Raw genomic sequence first — 21,509 nt, 5'->3', positions numbered from 1 at the left:
CATCGCGGTGCGGGGACCGCTCTTCATCGCGGTGCGCGGGCCTCTCACTATCGCGGCCCCTCCCGCTGCGGGGCACAGGCTCCAGACGCGCAGGCTCAGCAGCTGTGGCTCACGGGCCCAGCCGCTCCGCGGCATGCGGGATCTTCCCAGACCAGGGCTCGAACCCGTGTCTCCTGCATTAGCAGGCAGGCTCTCAACCACTGCGCCACCAGGGAAGCCCCTACAGTGTTCTTAAAGTGTGGTTTGAGGGCCTCCTGTACTGAATCACACTTTGGGCGGTGGTTGGGAGACATGCAGATTCCAGAGCCTCCCACCCTCTTTTTATGTATCCATTTTATAGAGTGCATGGGGGAGAACTGAGGGGAGGAAGGCGTGAATCTACTTGTTTCAGAGTGTGGCCAGATGGGGCTGAATCCTGGGGGAATGTGAGACCTGGGATAAATCACACTGTATGTCCCCCTCCTCCTCTGGCCTGCTTACTCTCCCATCTCTCAACACTTGTTAACACGGAATAGGTTAAAATGAAGGTTAGTGGTAGGAAATGTCACAAAAGGATTAAAATGAAAATTAAGGACAATAGAATGGAGGGTTTCTGTGGATTGGGAGCAGTATTGTGGGCTCACAACATGAATATGACTTCTAAGAACTTCTTCAGCAATAGCTAGTGAAACCATTTTCATCTCACAAGGTGTGAGACTGGGCTCAGGTTCCTCCACCAAGCGCTCCATAGCCAGTAATCTGGGAGAAATGAAATTTGCTTTTGGAGAAACACAGTTCCTCTACCTCGAGGAAGTATTGGATAGAGTATTTCAATATAGGAAGAGAGGTAGGAATTGAGTGGCTTGGGAATTGGCTTCTCCTGGAGTTAGACATTTCCTGCTGCTAGCATTGAGGGTGAAAGAGAGGGTGAAAGAGAGCAGCCTGCCATAGTGGGTACCACAGTATGAAGACGTAGCTACTAGACAACTCAAGTGGGGCTCAGGTGGCTCGGAGAAAGTGCTAATATCATATCCTAGTGAGATGGGATCTCAGGAGAATGTATCTTCTGGTCCTTGTTTAGGCTATAGAGTGGCTTGACTGTGAACAATCAGGATGGAAACTTACAAATTAATATTACTCAGTGATCACCTGTTGACCCAGGTCTTGTCAAGGATTTAAGGTTTCTGTCCGCTAATCCTTTCCTGACAACTTACAGGTAAAATCCCATTTTAATGAATGTCATTTTGAGATAATAAAGCTATTTAGTAAAATAATCATGTAGAACAGATGCATCTACAAATCCCTATTGACAAAGCACTCAATCTATTAAATTAAGATGGTGCTGTTTGAATTCAGTATTTATGCTTTCTGTTTTAATCGTGTTCGATGGCAAAGTCTTACCTTGCAAAAAATAGAGTAGCTTGTGATCATTCCCTCTTGAGGCTTCCATTTCATCATCTGTAAAATAATGGGGGGAGTAAGACAGGCTAGATGGTCTCAAAGGGTCTTTCCAGTAATAAAGATTCTGACTCTGCCCAAAATGTCCTCTGTGTGGGCCAATGAAAGGAGAATTAAGGGGAGGGTAAGGTCTTGATAAAACTTCTTTCTGAAATTGTTTCAAACATCCCTTGTTCATTGGGTATATAATATGTACCAGGATACAGAAATAAAATACAGTTTTTGACTTCAAGGAACTCATGGTTTCATAGTAGAGGCTGACATAAATAAATAAGGGCAATGAATCTTGTAACTGCCATGACAGAAGACAGTTTAGGGTACAGCTGGGCTCTAAACCAGTGTCACAAGTTGGTACCCTAGTAAAAAGAATGGCAGATGGAGATCGGTGTGCAGGAAGCTTATTGGGAGAATGCTTTCAAGGACAACACCTGTGACGGAGAGGCAGCAGTAGGATTGGAAAAAGAGAAAAATTAAACTGTCATGCAGTCACGACAAAGGTCCCAGCCAGTCCCAGTGGGAGCTCTGGAGCTGGGGTGGCCCTTCAGTATTGTCCAGACTTAAGGAGTGTTGGCCTTTATGCCTCCATATTGACCGGTCATTGGGTACAGGCAGATACAGAGAAAGGGGTGCAATGTGATAATAATTGTTTAATAGCCAGTTTATCGGGGGAGGAGGGGAAAGCCCTGATGTGTAGCATTTGCTAATTTCCATGGTGTTATAACACCCACCATGGCCAAGTTCAAGCTACCAACATGACATTTACTAGTTCATAATATCCCTGAAAATTTAACCATAGTCTCTTGTGAACCGGCACAAGCCAGCTCCAACACACTATGGAGGGGAGGCAACCTTGGGAGAGGTGGTTCCCCTCAGCTGAGGACAATCCCCTGAGAGGCATTGGCTATTCTCTCCAAACATTCCCAGCAGCTAGGAGAATGAATGCTTCATTCCTGAGGGTCGCATCCGACTGGCACACCACAGCGCCCAATACACGTAGCATATGTTAAAATATTTGCTGTATTTCAACCAACACAAAGCACTTAGTTCTATTTAATAGTTTCCATCCAGGGAAGTAATTTTAATATTCCTTTAAGTTAATTAAATGAATTTTATCTCTATTGGGTAACCTTGGTCTCATAATCTAATCTCTGTTTTTGTAGAAGATCCCAATACTGACCCGCTTGCCAAGGATACTGTTGGAAGAACTGACCAGCTACCCGAAGCACCTGACTAAACTCAGTGTTTCCCCTCAATGGACATGTTACTGAATTAATTTGACCAAAGTGATTCATGTTTAATGGTGTAGCCAAACTTACGGAGTTAGGGGCCTTGGGTTCTAGTCTCTCTTTCTAAATCCAATCATTGCCTTGTTAGACCTCTCTGTCACTCCATTTTCCCATCATACAATGCGTGATTATGAACAAGGGAGGCTGAATTCCTCGTGTGGCTCAAGAACTGGCTCCAAAGATATCCCTAGAGTATTCAAAGGAATACTTTGTGCATCAGAATACATATAGAGCCTCTCAGGGTAATTATATTGAAGGAGCTAATGGTCATTTAAAAATTCAAGTTATGGTGTGTGTGTGTGTGTGTGTGTGTTTGGTATCTAAATCAACTTCATAACTTACTAGGTACACCTTAAAAAATAAAGGGTACCAGCTCTGGCTCAAAGGGGAAATTTTCTGAGGGTATCTAACAAGTGCAAAGAAGGTTTTTGAAAATAGATGAAGCAATACGTAAATACCAAAGACTAGTCATTGAACGTAGTTTAAGCATACTCAGTTCCTGAGATTAAAGGTTCCATGTAAACATGTATAATTAATATTTACCAAAGGCAGTAGGGTCTTTGCCTTTCTTCAAGGAGCTCAGAATACTTGCCAGGCATTATCTAATTAAACTACTCAGTGTACCTGTGAAATGCATTGGAATCTACATTTTAAAGATGTGGGCACTGAAGCACAAGTGGGCTTAAACTAAACTCATTTAGCATGCCAAGGGCGAAATTGGATATAAGACTTTCACTCTCATGATCTAGCTGCCATTCTTCAACCGTGGCCTCCACGAATCCACTCTATTCTAGCATAGCCTTGCCAAGCAACATAGTTTCATAAGTCTAGGGAGAATTAAAGTGAGTGCAAAGTAATTCCAGTTATAGGGAAGTTGGATTTTTAAAAATTGAACATATCACTCGTAATATTAGTAGCATTTACAGCGGAGTGTGAGTTAGTGCCATTCATTGTCTATAATGGCTTTGGTAAGGGTGGGAACAGTTGGTCAACATCTGTTGGACTGTAGGTCTGTAGGAGGTAGGCAATAAAAAGCAACAGTGGCTATGGGAATATCACCCATCTTCTCCCTCTAGCCTTTTTATTCTTAGGTATAATAATAGCTACCATTTATTGAGCGCTGTGTGCTAAGCCCATTGTATGTATTCCCCCTTCAGTCATCACTACCACCCCATGAAGTACATATTTACTATCTCCATTTTATGAATGAGGCAGAGAGAGGTTAAGTAATTTACCTAAGGGTATACAGCTAGTAACTGGTGATGTTAGGATATAAACCTAGGTTTTCCAACTCCAAAGCCTCTTCATTATGCTACCTCCCACTTGCTATATTTGTTTATTCCAGTCTAGTACTAGGCTCTGCAGCCTGTAGACATGTCTGATTTTTCCCTATTGCCTAATCAGCGTCCCTGAAAATACGTCAGCCTCAACTCAGGGTTTCAACATCTTGTTCATCTTAAAGACGTAAGACAGATATCATTTAAAAATTGGTTATAATACAATTATTTGTTTCTCCCAATCTGTAGTTTTTGGTACTATATTTTACTAACATATTGTCACCATAACCTCCCTGCTTTGTCGGTTTCAGTAATCATCATGTGTATGCATTCGACCTTGATTGGGGGAGAGACTCAGACGCATCTGTTGGAATGGGCTCATGATCTGAAAATGACTGACGGAACCTATGTCTTTGTTCCCTATGATGCCCTGCTCTACAGTTTACCTTATAAGCATACCCCCTACCAGGTTCTAAGGAACAATCCAAAACTCCGGGAAGCCTATGATGCTGTGTTGACCATTACAGTGGAGTCCCAAGAAAAGACCTTCTATCAAGCCTTTATGGAGGCAGCAGCTAGAGGTGAAATTCCTGAGAAGCTGGAGTCAGATCAAGTAAGTGCAGATTCACAAGTTAATCATGAACAGAAAACCTCAAAAATCAGGAAACTCAGTCAATAGCAGGCAACCACACACAAATTAAAAACACCTTTTGTCTGCAGAAAACATTTATAAAACAAAGATACATTATTGGAGTTTTATTTTTTTTATCTTCAAGCAACCTGCAATGATAACATATACAGCCATGAAGAAGAAATAAAATGTGTTTAAGAACAGGGAAACAAAACTTTAATATATACTAGTGCCATTCAAGGGGGCATAGTAAAAAGAAATCTTGCTTCTGACCCAAGTTTGGAACCAATTCAACAATAAGAGAGCTGGTATATAGGAAGATATTACCATTATTATTGATAAAGCTGGTACTGGAGAATGCGGCTTCTGTCTATATGCATTTGAGTTTCCCAGTATTGAATCTGAGGGTTGACCAGACTTCTCCATCTAGTTACCAGCATTGCTGGACCCCTATATTTCTGCCCCGTGAGGGCATGCCTTTTGTAAAATGTACAGCCTGAAAGAGCATAATGGAGCTTACTCCCAAGAGAAAGAAGTTAGGAGGGCTTGGGCTACATCTGTTTAGTTCTCCTTCCCAACTAACCAGTCAGATTAAGTCACTCCTTTGTGGGAAGGAATGAGTAAGGGGTTGAAGAGGTCAGGTGTTTTTTGCTAGTAGAGCTATCTCTATATGAAAGGAATCATTTGGAATGGGGAAGAATTCCTCCCTAATAATATACAAGAAATAATATTTATGTATGTATACGTGAATATATGTATAAACATATTTCAGATCAAATCACAGCCATTTAAGGGCTAGTGGAAGGAAAAGCAGTGGGGACAGGATGAAAGCAAGGAAATGAATGGACAAAAATAAAATGGACCAAAAAATGGGCAAAAGACAAAAACAAAGAGGGAAAAATACAGAAGAGACAAGGAATATGAGAGGAAGATGGGAAGGCCAAAGATAGATTAGAAAAAATACAGAGGGGGTTTTTATAGGTTAGAGGCCAGATGTAGAAGGCAGTCATTTTCAGAATGGCCCATCAATAAGTTTAAAAATTCTAGCATTTGCTAACATATTGTATTAGTTATAATGCTCTGTTATAACTAATACATTAGTTACAATGTATTAGTTATAATGCTCTGGCTGTAACTAAGAGACCGCTCAACACAAAATGGCCCAAGTAATTGTTTTTTTTTCCAAACTGGAAGATATGGGGGCTTTAGGGTCAGTTAATTCAGCTGCTCATGATGTTATCAGTGAACCAGGTTCTTTTCATCTTTCCACTTTACAATCATAGCATGCTAGATTGCCCTCATGATCTGGTTCTTCTGGTCCCAAGATGACTGCCACAGTTCCAGACATCATGTCCAAGTGCAACTGTCTACAGACAAAAATGGGGAATGTCCCTCTCTTGTGTCTCTTTTTAAGAGTGAGGAAATCTTGCCCAAATGCTCCTCAAGCAGACTTCTCCCCACACTTTCCTGGTCACAATCGTGTCCCATACCCATACCCAAACTAATAATTTAGAAAGAGGAATGAGACCATCGTGACTGACCCTACGGCTGCTGGAAAAGTGTGCAAAAAATTGAGATTCCATTAGCAAGGAAGAAGGCTATCAGGTAGGCTGGTGGTTGTGCCTAACACTCACATTCTCCATGATCTTCTCCTTTTTGTATACTATTTATTCATTTATCCTGTGCACTGCCTCTCTACCTGAATAAATGATTCAGATGAAGCTTAGGTTTTCTTAATCTCTTTCTGTCCTGAGTATTGATAGCAAAGATTTTGCAGATTCTTGTTCTAATAAAAAAAAAAGTGACCAGCAGAGATACTAACAGTGTTGGATTTAAACTTTATTGCCACAGATATGTTTGTAATAAATCTTTCTTTTAGGAGACACACACATGTTTAATTGAAAACAATTCATTGATTTGGTCAAGAAAGGCAAGAATCCCTCAAACTGCTAAGAATGATTGCTCAAACCAGTTGTTTGGTGTATTTATAGGCAAGCAATCATATGGTGAATTTTTGTACTTTTTAATGCAATGCTATGGCATCACATAGTTACAAGACTAAGTCATCTTTTTACTTTAATCACAGGATTGAGGGAAATAGAAAGGTGTGTGTGTGTGTGTGTGTGTGTGTGTGTGTGTGTATCATATGTATGAGCAGATATTTTGATACAAAAAATTCAGACCTTCTACTCTTAACGTTTGATCCAATCTCTTTGAGCTTGTGGAAAACATAAGGTAATTAAGGTAAAAAAAGACGCCATTAGTGTGGTTGCTAGGCAACCTGTACTCTACTTTAGACAAGGAAATAGAGTGAAAACAAAGACTCTAAAGCTTATTAAAAAAAAAAAGCTTTTTTGGATACATTTCCACCCCCACTTTGCAGGTGCCTTGGCTTTACTTTCATAACCAAAGAATGATAGAAGAGTGAGACAATTATTTTCACATCTCTGATAAACAAAACCCCTTTTTTCCTAAATTACCTTGCTAAAAGGTATTTTTGAAGGGAGCTAGTATAGCAGAAAGAACATATGATAAGAAGTTAGACAGGTTTAAATCTCAGCTCTCACTCTTACTAGCTGCGTGTCCTTGGGCAAGTTACTTAGATTTTTGAGTCTCAATTTTACCATCTGGAAAGTGGGTTAGTGATCTACAGCTTCTAGGATTATTGTGAAGATTAAACAAAGTAATACGTGTGAAGTGACTAGCAGAGTGCCTGGCTTATAGCTGCTTCCTTTCCACCTTTTCTTTTTGGGGCCAGGATGACCTTATTGGTTGATGGTGACCTAGCATCTAAGTTACAGTCTGACCTGAACTTCCTACTCTCTTGAAGTTTTATGATTACTGGCACAGAATCGTTCAATAGTTCCAGCTTTCAAAATTATCTCACTTTCAGAATTCCAAAAGGTATTTTCTCAGATCAAATTATGTAGCTCAATGTTTGCTTATCCCTTGGCTCCTGTTGTCTTTTCCTATTCAGTCAACAGATCAACAACTATTTATTAAGCACCTGCCATGTGCCATGCACTATGCTGAACTTCAGATAGAACAGTAAACAAGACAGGATTTTTGTCAGTAGTGTGTTGGAGCCAGTTCATAAAAGCCAATTGTGTGCCTCTTTGCCAAACACTGTGTTCAGTGGCATCATGTTGGTAGCTTGAATCAGGCATTGAGAGTATTTACACCACAGAAATTGGTAAATGCTACAAATAAGAGTCTTTTCCCCTTTTCATAGAGCTGTTGCCAACATTTACTAGCATATCACTTGTTCCTGCTCTTATGGGGCTTAAATTCTAATGAAAGAGAGATTGTAAATGAGTAAACAAATGTATGAGAAAGATGGCTGTATTTCTCCCTTGCCCAATAACTTCCAGTGGAATTGAAATTTCTATATATAGGCTATATTGCTTATAGAAGTGGTTTGCATCCTCTTTTACTTTATATACTTGCCTATTCAAAAATTATAAAAAACAAAAAACTATCAAAGTGATGCATGCACACGATTTTAAAAGTCAAGAAATGCTAAAACGTTTTGTATCAACAACAAAGCAGTTCCTAGGCCTTCTTCCCACTCTTCATCAGAAACAACCACGTTCATGTCTTTTAGTTCTTTACTGTGGTATTTATATTTCTAAATACCATACTGCTACTGGTTTCTTGATTACTCAGTTTTGGACATTATTTGTTGACTTCCCATTATAGTTGAGGACTGTTAGCACTTATATACTTCCTTACCCTCCTTCAGACCCTCAATATAGTTATGTCACAATTTTTAGTTAAATTCATATTTTGTGTTTTTAACATTATACCTGTCTAAATATCATTCATAGATGATCCATGTGGTATACTATGGTGATAATTCATTTCAAGTATAACTTTTGATTTTTACTGGAGTTAATAATTACTTTATTTTTTAATTTGTTTACCTTAATTTGGATTTCTAAGTCTTTCTGTACTGTCTGATAAAGCTGTAGAATCCTCTCAAAACAATTTTATACACAGTAAAATCTGTTAAATCCCTTATCAATTTCATTTGTTTTTCCTGAGGCTCTCTGTCCTCCTATTCCAATCTAAACCTGTTGTTCCCTAAGGCTGCTATACAGCTGTTATGGTAGAATCTCTCTTTTCATCACCCTGGAAATTCGCTTTCTCTTTCTTCTGTGCCGGATTCACTATTCACGACTCTCATGACTCCCATTTTCTTGTTTACTCCCTCATTTTCATTGAGCGCATCCTTTAGTAGCTTCTGAAAAAAGGTATACTGGAGGTAAACTTTTGAAATTTTGCACTGAGAGTCTTTATTCTAGCTTCATTATTGATTGATAGTTTGATTAAATATATAAATCTAGGTTAAAAATTATTTTCTGTTAGAACTTTGAAGACATGGCACATTGTCTTCTTATTTCCACCGTAGGTGTTGAGAACTCCAACGTCATTCTTATTCCTGATCCTTTGAAGCAACCTGTTTTCACTCCTCCTTATCTCCCCTGGAAACTTTTAAGGTTAACTCTTTATTCCTGAAGTAATGAAATTTCATGATTATGTCTGGGTCTTTGACATGTATTATGCTGTATATTTGGTGGGACCTTTCAATCTAGAAGCTCATTCTGCCTAGAAAACTTTCTTATGTTATTTTTTTGGATAATTTCCTCAACAACATTGTCTTTGCTCTTTCTGAAAATATTATTAGTTGGATATAAGATTGCCTGGGTTGATTTTTTAATTGTATTATTAGTTCTCTTGTATCACCCATATCTTTGTTTTTAGCTTTTCTTCCTGGAAGAATTCCTCATTTTGTGTTCTGACTCTTTTCCTGATTAAAAAAAATTTTTTGCTATCATATTTTTAATTTCCAAGAATTGATTCTTATTGTTTGATTATTCTATTTTTATAGCATCCTGTTTTTGAATATGGTATTTTCTTATATTTATCTGAAGATATTCATTATAATTTCTTTGAAGTTTTCTCCTGCTCTTTGTGTTTTCCTCAGTTCCTAATTTTTCATGCTTCTTTGTTTTGGTCTTTCTATTTAATCTTGGAAGCTTTCCTTAAATGTCTGATGATCCTGGCTATCTGTATGTTTTTAAGAGTGAAGCTTTAAAAGGAGGATTTGAAAGTGTATGTACATGCTGGTTATGTTGACCTGTAGGCTTCAGTATAGGGCAATTGGCTTGCGAGCTGTTGTTTTTTTTTTTCCCCCCCAATACCTGTAGATCTTGCCTCTTGAGCTAGTCACTTTCTTCAGAGAAGAATGTTTCAAACTCCTTCCTGGGAGTTGTAATCCTGGTTGTCACTATTCTAGGAGCCATGTTGGGGGAAGTAGGCTGGGATTCTCATCATTAAGTATGAAGACTTTAACTTCATCACTCTTTTTTTATGGCCCACCTCACTCTCACTGTCATTTGGGTCAAGTGTCCCAGCTCTGGAGCTGCTCTGAATCAGTTTAACCTGTTTTCTGCAGAGATCTGGTTCTCCTTCGTAGAAATGGGATGGCAGAAGTCTAACTGCTCCTTACACAGACATTCAAAGCTATCCCTCTTTTCGTGCTCTGCCTAACCTCCACTTCTGTACATAGCGCCTCTAATTCCTAAGCCTTTCCAGGATTCACAAGGAGCAAATCTGCTTGTTACTTACCAATATTCCCCTCTTCAGATACTTAGATTTAATCACCCTCCACTCTGCTAAATCAGTTACCACTCCTGTAGCAGCTTTCTATCTTCATATTCTGTGGTCAAGATTATACTTGTCTTCTAGTGCCGTTAGATATGGAGGTTTATTGTTTCTGTTTCTTGTTCTCCTTGTTGTTTGGGAGTGATATTTGAGAGGAGGAAGAGAGTGAAGGAAAAAAATCTTGATTTTGCTATCTTTAATCGGGAAGTCATGAAAGGAAAAAAAGAAGTTACAAAAGGTATATATGATATTCTCTTATTGGTGGGTTTAATGACAGTCCATGAATTAACTTAGCATTTATTTATTTAGCTCAGATATAACATGGTAGTTAAGAGCATGGGCTCTGAAGGCAGACTGCTGTAAATTTACTTAAGCTCTCTGTATCTTCTTTTCATTATTTTTAGATTGGGAACAATAATAGTACCTACCTCATAGAGTTGTTGTGAGGATTAAATAAGTTAATACACATAAAGAGCTTGCCTGACACCTAATGATTCCTCAATAAATGTTTCTCATTATTATTGTTAATGTTGTTATTTTTATTATTATGGTGTCCTAAACACTCTGTTGGTGATATAATGGAAAACAAAATACAAGCAAGATCTTTCCTCCAGTGAAGGGGAACAGTTTTACCATTTCAGGGTGCTAAGGACACTGGGTCCAAAACTGGGACTCTATTACATATTTGTGACAAATTCAAGACTGAGACAAGGGTCTTGAACACTAACTTCCATGATGATATTACCAGAGCCCTGTGTTCCTCTTCTTAAATGCAAACAATAGCAGCTATCATGTAGTCAGTGATTATTCTGCACCAGGTAGTTTACATAAATGATTCCATTGAATCCTCAGACCAAACCTACAAATTAGGTATTATCAACTCCATTTTATGGATGATGAAACTGAGGCTCAAGGTAACTTGTCCAAGGTCATACAGCTGGCAAGTGGCAGAGCTGGGATTCCAACCCAAGTCTACTACTTGAAGTAATATAACCTGACCATTTAACCACACATTAGCCTTTTAAAAAAATTACATCGTGTCCCATGTCTAGTGCTTTACTCAAAGTAACATTGCTAAGTGACTAATAACTTTGATTTGAATGGGTATTTGATTTGAATGGGTATTTGATTTGAATGGATTGTTTTCCTCTGATATAGGAGGTGAGAGGGCTTTATGAGGACCTGTGAAAAGAGAAAAATAAATCAGAATGGAGAGATTGGGGGGGGTGGGACATCAGTGAAAAACTTCCTAATTTGGTCTCAGCATGATTGGGCAAGGATTATCACTTTGTACCTTTATATTTTGGCACAAAAAGACTTCTGAAATAAGGTTTTAGTTCCTGCATTCTTCTCTTTCATTGTATTCCCAATGCTTGTTTTCAATGAAATTCTATTGGCTACAAATGCATATTACTAGAACACACATTTTGGATATTTTTTCCAAATGTGGCCTTATTTGGCTAAGCAAAAGAAATCCTCTGGATTTCTCAGCCAGCCCGGGGGACCTTAAGCTCCTACACCTATTGTTTTCCATTACCATAAATATGGGTGCTTGGCAGGGGGATGCTAGACTGAAGGCGATGTGGTTAGGACTGGAACATTCCAGGATGCGGCCCACTAGACAGGTTGTCAGAAAAGCTTGCCTGCAGCTCACAGTGGCTACAATTGTCTTTGTACTGCATTCTATATAAAATAAGAGTGTTATCTTCATGAGTATCATATCAAACAGATTAGGCTATTAGACATTTTTTGGCTAAGTCCAAGGGTTGAGATCATGCATTATTGGAGGTACCACCTTTAATAACAAGAATTCAATTACCCTTTGGCTTCTTGGTCTCTGTATGCACCTGGCTTTTTGTTCAAAGGTGATGTTGCCATTTTGTCCTTCAACTGGTGCTTTCCAAGCCAGGTGTTTTAACGTATACTTCTAAGGACAAAATTCTTTGGAAACCCGTTTTGTGTCTTTTAAGCACAGTAAATCGGAACTGATGATAGTCAACTTGACGACACCATGAACCATTAAACTGAACAAATTCAAATATCACTTGCTTCTGACCCAGACCTTGCTCTCTTGAATACAAGCTCCAAAAAAGCCTAGGGTAGAGCTAGCTAAAGTCACTGAGTAACAATGAAAGATAAGTTTCAATTATCATTCATTTATTCACAGTTCATTCATTCATTCAGGCTCAGGTCTATACAGCACTCCAAACCAATAGACTGAGTCATCAGTGGTTTCACCATTCTGGCCTGTGATAGAACAAGGCCATCTGCCTGACAGAAGGTCTTGCCAATCCTGTCTTGCTTCTTTAGAACTATAGACAGAAGCCAAGATAGAGGGTTGTAAAGAGTGTCCTTACTTTCCTTGTCCCATCCTCTATCTCTTCTTTTTCTCATTATTTGCAGCAGTTGCAACTACAGAGCTTTTGTTACCAACGCTAACAGAGTATGCCTTTGGCTTATGGGAAGGGGCAATTACCATTGCTGAAAGGCACAGCAGGTAAAACGGCAACACAAACCAGCTAGAACACAAATCTAAGGCCTCACAGCGAGAGTGGGGCATAGTGACAGCCCCTCTTTTGCAACCAAATGCTGTTGCTACAGCTATGTTCTTTCCTAGCTTCAAGTCCCCCTACCATACTTTTGTGGCTCTGCGTGTGTGTGTGTGTGTGTATGTGTGTGTGTGTACACATGAATGTGTGGGTATGTGTGTGGTATGTGGTAGAGGCTGGAGAACCCTGAAGAACAAGCTTCAGCTTTCGTTCATCTTGGGGAGTTGCTGTCAGTCAGCTCTAACAGGGGTCAATCCGAGAGCACCAAGGGCAGCATAGGCTGGTCAGCTGAAAACTCTGTGCGATGGGTCAGCTCAGAGGTGAGGATGATGTTTTTAAGAGTTTAAATCTTTGCTTTTGGTTGTAGGTTAGATGCCGTCCCTTTCCCAGAAGGCTCTGTGCCTTTCAAAACAGAATACTAGCATTCTCCCTGCTCTCAGGGTCTTGCTGCCCTGTGGTATTTTACTCATTTGTTTTACTAGTATTGATTTTATACTCTACCTTCCAGCCTTCACTTATTGTCATAACTTACCAAAGCCCCAGAAAACAGGCAGACTCTTGCAGCAATCCTAAATACAATTAAATGGATCATCTGAGAATGTCAGGAGGGGGAGTTAGTAAAAACCCCTGAAGGGACCTCAGTGTGTGCTAGGCAACTAACTGTGGATGCCTTGGTGGCAGCACATTCACCATGCCTATATCTATAGTGTGTGTTAAAGCAGGGTGAAGGGAGATCGTTGGAATAAAACTCAGGAGACTGAGATGTTGATTTCTGCTCTGCTATTAGATGCTCTGTTACTGGGGCAAGGTCTTTGGCCTGAACAACTGGAAGAATGGAGTAGCTTTTAACAAAAATGGGAAAGACTCATAAATGGAGCATGAAGATTTGGGGTAAAGATCAGGAGTTTGATTTTGGGTACACTGAAACTTAATATTTAAGTAGAGATACCAAGTAAGCAGTTGACTATATGACTCTGGAATTTAGGAAACAGGTCTTAACTGGAAGTGTAAACCTGACATTTATGGCATAGAGTGGTACTTAAAGCCATGAGAGCAGAAGAGATCACCAAGGGAGTGAGTGTAGATAGAGAAGAGGACCAAGGACTGAGCTGTGCAGCATGCCAATGTTAAAAGATCAGAGAAATTAAGAAGAAACTATAAACAAGCCAAACAAAAACGTCTGCAAGCTAAGTTTGCTCCCTGGACTAGATCAAGATTTGGGAAGTTTCACAGGAGCTTAGAACTAGAAGAGACCACAGAGAACATCTATTTCAATCAAGAATGCTAAAATAAACTAAGAACCAAGAGACTTGGGTTCTAGTCCTGATTTTATGCCTAGGTGAGTGACCATGACCATTGCAGGACATCTGATCCTGTCCCAAATATCCATAAGACATTTGGTCCACACCAAAAAGTCCTTGATATTTGGTCTTGACCAAAACGTCCATCAACATTTGGTCCATAAGACATTTGGTCCATGCCTAAAGGTCCTTGATATTTGGTCCTCTCCAAAACCATTTGGCATGGACCAAATATGCTCCTGGACATTTTGGGTAGGACCAAATTTCCAGGACCTTTTGGTGTGGACCAAATGTCTTATGGACATTTTGGATAGGACTAAATATGACCAAATCTCAAGGACATTTTGGCATGGACCAAAATCTTATGACTATCTTGGACAGGACCAAGTGTTTGCTAATCGACCTTGACAAATCACTTAACTCCTTTGGGTCTCTCTTTCATATCTAGGAAGTAAGATAGCTAGACCAGATGACTCCCAAGGTTTAGACATTCATGATTCTATATCCTCATTTTAGAGAGTAAGAAACTGAAGTCCAGAGAGAGGGAATAAGTAACTCGCCCAACATACTGGCATTAGGAAAAGACCCCAGGCCAGTGTGTCTTCTTCTATACTGTTGGTCTTGAACCCTGTATGAATATTAGAATCCCTGGGGAGCTTTTCATAATACTGATTACTGGGTTCCTAACCTAAAGTGTCTCATTTTACTGGTTGGGTTGTGTTTGGCATTAGTATTTTTGACATTCCTCAGGTAGTTCTAATGTGCAGCCAGGGTTGAAAACCCTCTGCTCTACATTTACAAGGCATGGCAGTGTTTTGCTAGCTGCTACACCACTCTGCATCTTGACTTGTATTTCTAGCACAAAAATGATTCACTCAATTTTAAACCCTCTAATTCAGATGCAGATTGTTACAGGAGGATAGCTTTCTAGACCTTGTGAAACTGAAGTAGCAAGTATCAGCTTTCCCTGAAGCTTAGTAAAATGGCATGACCATAGCTTTCTTGAACTCCATCCTAGAAGTGAAATGTTGTGAAAAGCCACGAAGCCATGGCCAGTGTGGGAGGAAGCATGGAGGGATCATTTGCTCTTCTTCCCCACCTTTTTGGAAAAAGGATACAAGGTTTGTTCCAAAAATAAACTTACAAGGTTAATGAGCAGGGTATCAGACACAGGACACAAATGCTGTTGCTTTTACCATATTTATATGAGAAGAAGAGTCATGCTGTCCATTGTAGCAGCCTTGTTGCTTTACAGTGGCTTCTCACCAAAGCTTTGCCACTTTGCACAGCAACAGATTATGGGATTTCTTGATTAAAACCTACTTTCTCCATACACAAAAACATTTGGCTCTGTATTTGTGGGTGTGTGTGTCAGTGTGCATGTCTGCATGTGTATGAGTTGGGGTATATGTTTAAAACTGTTTTCTAGTGTTCACTTTCTCTGGGGAGCACGTGTCTAGGAGAATAGCCATTTTGAACTTGTTCACTTTCTCTGGGGAGCACGTGTCTAGGAGAATAGCCATTTTGAACTTGTTCACTTTCTCTGGGGAGCACGTGTCTAGGAGAATAGCCATTTTGAACTTGTCCACTTTCTCTGGGGAGCACGTGTCTAGGAGAATAGCCATTTTGAACTAAGTCGGGACACAGACCTGGACTGTGGAGACACATTATTTATAGTCTTACCACATACACCTACCACTCTAGTAGTGTCAACCAAATGATTTTACCATGCATAATGCAGTAGTAATTAACCTGGTAAATTTCCTTGCGTGCCTCTTGTCTATTTCATACTTTTTTTTTTAGTGCCCTTTATAACTCTAAATCACTATCTTAGTTTAGGAGCATAAAAATATATTGTGTATGACTTGATTTGCTCATAAAATTGTCATAGTTGATATATTTAAAGATGTGAAGGCCTGGGGGAGAAAAACAGAAAAATTCAGGGGAGAAACCAAGCAAGTCCTGAGAAACAATTGTTTGTTTTTTTTTTTCCTCTGGGTCTTCATAGCTCACCTCCACTCAGACGTGCAGCCCTTAATAATGAACACAGGCTTGGAATACACTCTGAGATTGCTCTAGGGTGACTAGGGCTCAAGATAATTGTAATTTTTAAAAATAGGTTTCACCGTTGTTTGGAACCATCTACAATTCAATTTACTTTATCGCACAAGCCATGAATAATGCTATGAAAGAAAATGGACGGGCCAGTGCTGCCAGTCTGGTTCAGCATTCCAGAAACATGCAGTTCTATGGATTCAACCAGTTGATAAGGACAGATTCAAATGGAAATGGAATTTCAGACTATGTGATCCTGGACACCAACTGGAAAGAATGGGAACTCCACAGTACTTACACTGTGGACATGGAAACAGAGCTGCTACGATTCAGAGAGACCCCAATTCACTTCCCTGGTGGCAGGCCCCCTCAAGCAGATGCAAAATGCTGGTTTGCAGAAGGGAAGATCTGCCAAGGAGGTAAGGAATGGAAAATCAATGGTAGTCAATTTGGCTCAGCTTGGGTTACAGGGAACCTCTTAGGAGAAGGCATATTTTAATATTGGGACACTCCGAGAATCAATCATTTGCATTTAGGTGACATAAACATCTTGGCACTCTACATAGTTAATTTAAAATAATAAGGACCATGATACGTACTTTGTAACCTTGAATAACCATCCACAATTTAAAAGCCCCCCCTACCTGTTTTTAAAAGGATCCCACTGCCAAAGAGGTTTTTCTAATAAGAGGAAGGCATGATGCTTTTTCTTGGTCTTTTGTAGGCTGTGATCTGTGACTGTTCCCCCTGCTAGAAAATTCACCTGTCCTTCCCTTGATGTATCCAAATCCTTTCAATCAGGTTCCACCACAGAAATACCATTTTCCACCCTCTCCTCTCTGAACTCCCGTTGAACTAAAAGTCTGTACCTCACAGCTTAGCACAAAATTGCTTTTCAGTTGTTTCTTGTGTATTGATTGTGTCTCTTCCTCCCAAATGGACTGCTCCTTGAGGGCAGGGACCAGAGCTAATAATTCTTATACCCTCCAACCAACCAACACTGTTGGCATCCCATGAATACTTGCATTTGATTGACTGATGGAACCCCTCTAGTTTGTGGAAGAGGGGAAACTCCATCCAATCTCTGAGAGCCAGAGGGGAAATTTGGAAGGATCTATACTATTCCTATGCAAGTGTACCCCACACCCTTCTAAAACCAAATGCATCTATTTGAAATAGACTTCAACTTCTACTTTGTTTTAGCGTGACATACCCAGCTACCTCTTTACTTGCCTCATCATATATTTCCCTCTGAAATCTTAGTAATCTATCCAAATACGTAGATTTTACAGAGGACAATTTACATCCTAGTGAAAACACTAATTATCAAAACCAGACTGACCCTTGAAGGACAAGTGTTATGTTTTTCATCTATAACTCACGAGGTCTATGGGCTCAGGTGAATTAAAAAGGTCTTTTATTTTATGAAGCCAACATAATACCCTTCGCAGGTGAGATAACATATTTATTCTCAAGAACTCTATTGCTGTCCAACTTAAATTAAAGTACTCAAAGTTTTCCATTCGTGGACTTTTTTTCTCCAAGGAAACACCCAGGTCAGCCTTAATTCATGTGATTTGTTATTGTCAGAGTGGTGAGTGGTTTTGCTTCAGAACAGTGAAATTGCTTTCTGTGTCCATAAAGTCAACAAGACAGACTGTGCTGGAGAAAAATAGAATTAAGTTAGGTAGATGTAGCTTGATTTTAGAGTCACCAGAAAGCACGAGGAGTCGCTCAGTGGTGCCCTTTATTTACAGCCTCTTTCTGATGCCATTCTTCCCCCTCCTCTTCCTCTCTGTAGGCATCGACCCTGCCTTTGCTGTGATGGTCTGCCTTGCCTTGCTTATAGCCCTGCTGTCTATTAATGGATTTGCTTACTTTATAAGGTACATTTTTTTCTTTTTGTATATAAAAACACAAGCCCATTATAGCCTTGTTAATATTGATTTCTGGGAAGTCATGTTTCAGTACAATTGCCTCATTACATGACCCACTGATTTTCTTTTTTCCGTAGTGATTTACCATCCTTACCGGCCCCATTTAGAGTGAAGTGTTTTCATGATGCCAAGAATAACTTCCTCAGTTGTGTTGTCAGTGTTGTCGCCTGTGAGCAGATCTGGCTCTCAACACTATCGTGAAATAAGAGAACTAGTACTTTAGGGCCTGCCTACTCCCTAGCTGTGCTCCCTTTTCCACTGGCAGAGTCTCCTATAACCACTTCCTTCCTCAAATGGTATGGAGTGGTAGGTATGGACTGGGATATTTTAACAAGTTCCAAGAGTTAGGCAGACTTTGGCTAGAACCTAAGATTTGGGAATAATGGTATTAATTCACAGGACTGTAGGGGGGATTAAATAAACTGAAGCAAGTATTGTACCTAGAACAATACCTGACTCACAGTAGGTGCTCAAGAAACAGTAAATCTCATCTCCTTCCCAAGCACGTGGGACTCTCCTGCTGACTGTTGGGAGCCCAGGATCCTCACTTTGACAGTAATCTCTTCTGCCCAGGGTATCGTATTCCAGATTTTTACTGTCCTTCTTCCTTGGACAAAAGCTATCCTAGCTGATCATCAACATCATCAAGTCCTTGTTTTTCTCCCTCAGATCATTTAATACATGACCAACTACTCTGATGAACTAATTCAGGATCAGGGATAAATGGCTGAAGATGGCTTAATATGACACTTCTTTCTTATAATCTTTGCGTTTTAACAGTTGGATCCTCCCCACATTAGGATGATTTGGGAAAAATGAAAAATGAAATCAGCCATACCCCTCCCACTTTACCCTTTCCACCCTGCAAACCACACCTTTGTTATCTCTTTGTGGGTGGTCCTAACAACAATATGACAAGAACTTGGTAGGGAATGGAGTGGAGCTATTTTGGAAAATTCCAAGAAAAAACATGTCTAGAGTGTATTAAGTAGCTGTGTAAATTTGGACAAGACACTAAATCTCTCTTGGCCAGAATTTTCTCATTTGTAAAATGAAGGAATTGGATTAGATGATCTTTAAGAGCCCTTCCAGCTCTGATGTTCTAATGAGTCTGCAAAATCCTGGATTGAAACTATAACAGGTGTTACTCTTAGTGTTAGAATGTTAGCATCGCTGTGAAAAACCACTATTATCCATCTCCCCAGTATTAGAAACTTGATAAAGCCACACAAAATAGTAGGTAGCTTATGCATTGTTAAAGCACACTTGATAAAGACAGTAGTGTAGTTCAAAGGAAGTTTTTCTTTCAATTTCTATGACTGTGACATATCTCTGCTCAGAACAGGAATTTAATGTCTTTAGCTGCTGCCAAAGAATAAAGTATTTAATTAACATCATGAGATACTTAGTGAAAATAAATGCCCTCCAATCAAAATCTTCCCCCTCTAGGGAGATTTGAAGAGTAATAGGCTCTGGCTTCCTAATGCCAAAAGATGCCATGGCAAGGTGGAAAATGGAGTCGCTTAGCTGTTTATTTGTCAATCTCCCCCCCCCACTCTCCCCCAAATGACTGATCTCACTGGTCTTTCTCATGGAATTGACTGGTTTTTTGGGCTTAGAGTGAGCCCAACCTGCAATTCTCAGGAAGGGAAGGAAAAAAAGAAAACAAAGTCATGGGGGGGCGGGTTTGTTTGGATCTTGTGGGCTGAAGGGCAAAGAAGACTGGAGAGGAAAATGATTGGCGAGGAAAATGAGTTTGAGACAATTGGTACTTCAAGTGGTCACAGAAAACTCAGAGATGGGAGAGAGGCACATCATTTCCCAGAGTCACTTGGGCCTTGGTTCTTCAGTTAACAAAGCACAAAAGATGCCCTCTCTCTGCTGCCTTCCTCCCTCTCTCTGCCCACCGTGGCTGCAATCAGAAGAGCTGAGCGGCTGATGAGTTTCTGTAATAGATGGTGATTACTTGCAGGAGAGTGGCTCTCTGTTCCTTCCCTTTCTCTGTGTTTTGATTGTTTAAGTTTTTTTTTCTTCCGAAAGAAAGACGTGCAAAGAACCCAACCACCCCAAAACAAAGGATTCTTTGAACTCCTCCTTTCTCCCTACTCTGAACCAGATTGCCTCGCCTTTCTATAAAGCTCTCCCGTGCTTTGTAATACTAATGATGATAATGAAAATAATGAGCTCTTATACTTTCATAGTGCTTCGCGCTTTTCGGAGCACTTTCACATATATTATCTCATTTGATTTTCAAAACAACTCTATAAAGCGAGTAATGCAAGGACTATTATCTGGCTAGATAGATGAGGACACTGGGGCATGAAGAGGTTAAATTATTTATCCAAGGTAATCTGGCTAATTAATGACAGAATCTGCACTACACCCCAGGTCTCTGGATTGAGAGTCCAGTTTTTTTTCTACTAGAGTGTATTCTGTAGCATGATTATTTTTACAGGTGTGCCTGTTTTAAGACAATTCACTGCACATATGAAATAGATAAGTTAGGGAGTGATGCTTTACTTTGCCAAAAGATTCATGTGCTCTACCCAAGAATTCACTACAGGGCTCTTTTAATTTTCTCTGCAGGGCAGCAGCTCCCACAGTGATAAGGGACATATTTGTTGGCAGACAATTAGAAACACATTAATTGTTTGTTTACAAATCAGTAGAATCACTGAGAAAAACTGTCTGGGTTGCTGGTACTTAAAGCTACAGTGACACTGTAGACTTCTTAGAGCAACTTGACAAAGCATTTTCATTCAGTGGTTGTTTTCCCCATTCTGGCTGTCAGCTTTAATACATTCCACAGGGTGACCATTAAGGGGTTATGGAAAAAGTGAAGCCAAACTGTAGCTATCAGAGCCCTCAAGACAAAACAGAACAAAACAACCACACGGACTAATCCAAGGTTCCTTTCAGGTCCTCAGGTTGCTCAGTTAGCTCAACTGAGGACCCACCTGGCTGTGTGGGTAGACATCATAAACTCCTATGTGTCTAGTAATTGATTTGTAAGAAATAATTGCATTCACCGCAAATTAATGGGCATGTTTGGAGAGAATCAGGTTTAAACTGTGAGACAAGACTCTTTAAACAAGAGACCAATTCAGTCAAAGGAAAAAAACTCAGTCAGCCCACTTGTTTGGAATCATGTAGACAAAGCAACCAACTGATTGAATTTTTCCACTTTTCAACCTGTTGCTTTGGCAACGTATAGATGCAACTTTGCAAGACAAGTGGTCTTGTGGGCAGAAATCTGGGCCCACAGCCAGACACCAAGGATTCAAGTCCCAGCTCTGCCTCAGGCTATGGGATCTCACATAATTTGCTTAATTTTGTTTTGTTTCTTTAAGGTGTTTTTTGTATTTATAA

At 39.9% G+C, this 21,509-nt stretch overlaps 1 protein-coding gene across 1 annotated transcript in view; it reads left to right on the top strand.

The window, feature by feature from the left end:
- Nucleotides 1–21,509, top strand: part of GUCY2F (guanylate cyclase 2F, retinal) — a 79,400-nt gene that overhangs the window by 6,410 nt on the left and 51,481 nt on the right. Inside the window, exons 3-5 of the mRNA XM_007196519.2 lie at nt 4,312–4,613; nt 16,268–16,622; nt 18,005–18,089. Coding sequence (XP_007196581.2) covers nt 4,312–4,613; nt 16,268–16,622; nt 18,005–18,089 — 742 coding nt within the window. The remainder of the gene's footprint in view (nt 1–4,311; nt 4,614–16,267; nt 16,623–18,004; nt 18,090–21,509) is intronic.

This window comes from Balaenoptera acutorostrata, chromosome X, assembly GCF_949987535.1.
Source record: "Balaenoptera acutorostrata chromosome X, mBalAcu1.1, whole genome shotgun sequence".
Classification (NCBI taxonomy): Eukaryota; Metazoa; Chordata; class Mammalia; order Artiodactyla; family Balaenopteridae; genus Balaenoptera; species Balaenoptera acutorostrata.
Note: the sequence above shows the minus strand (reverse complement) of the source record. Positions and strands in the feature narration are given on the sequence as shown.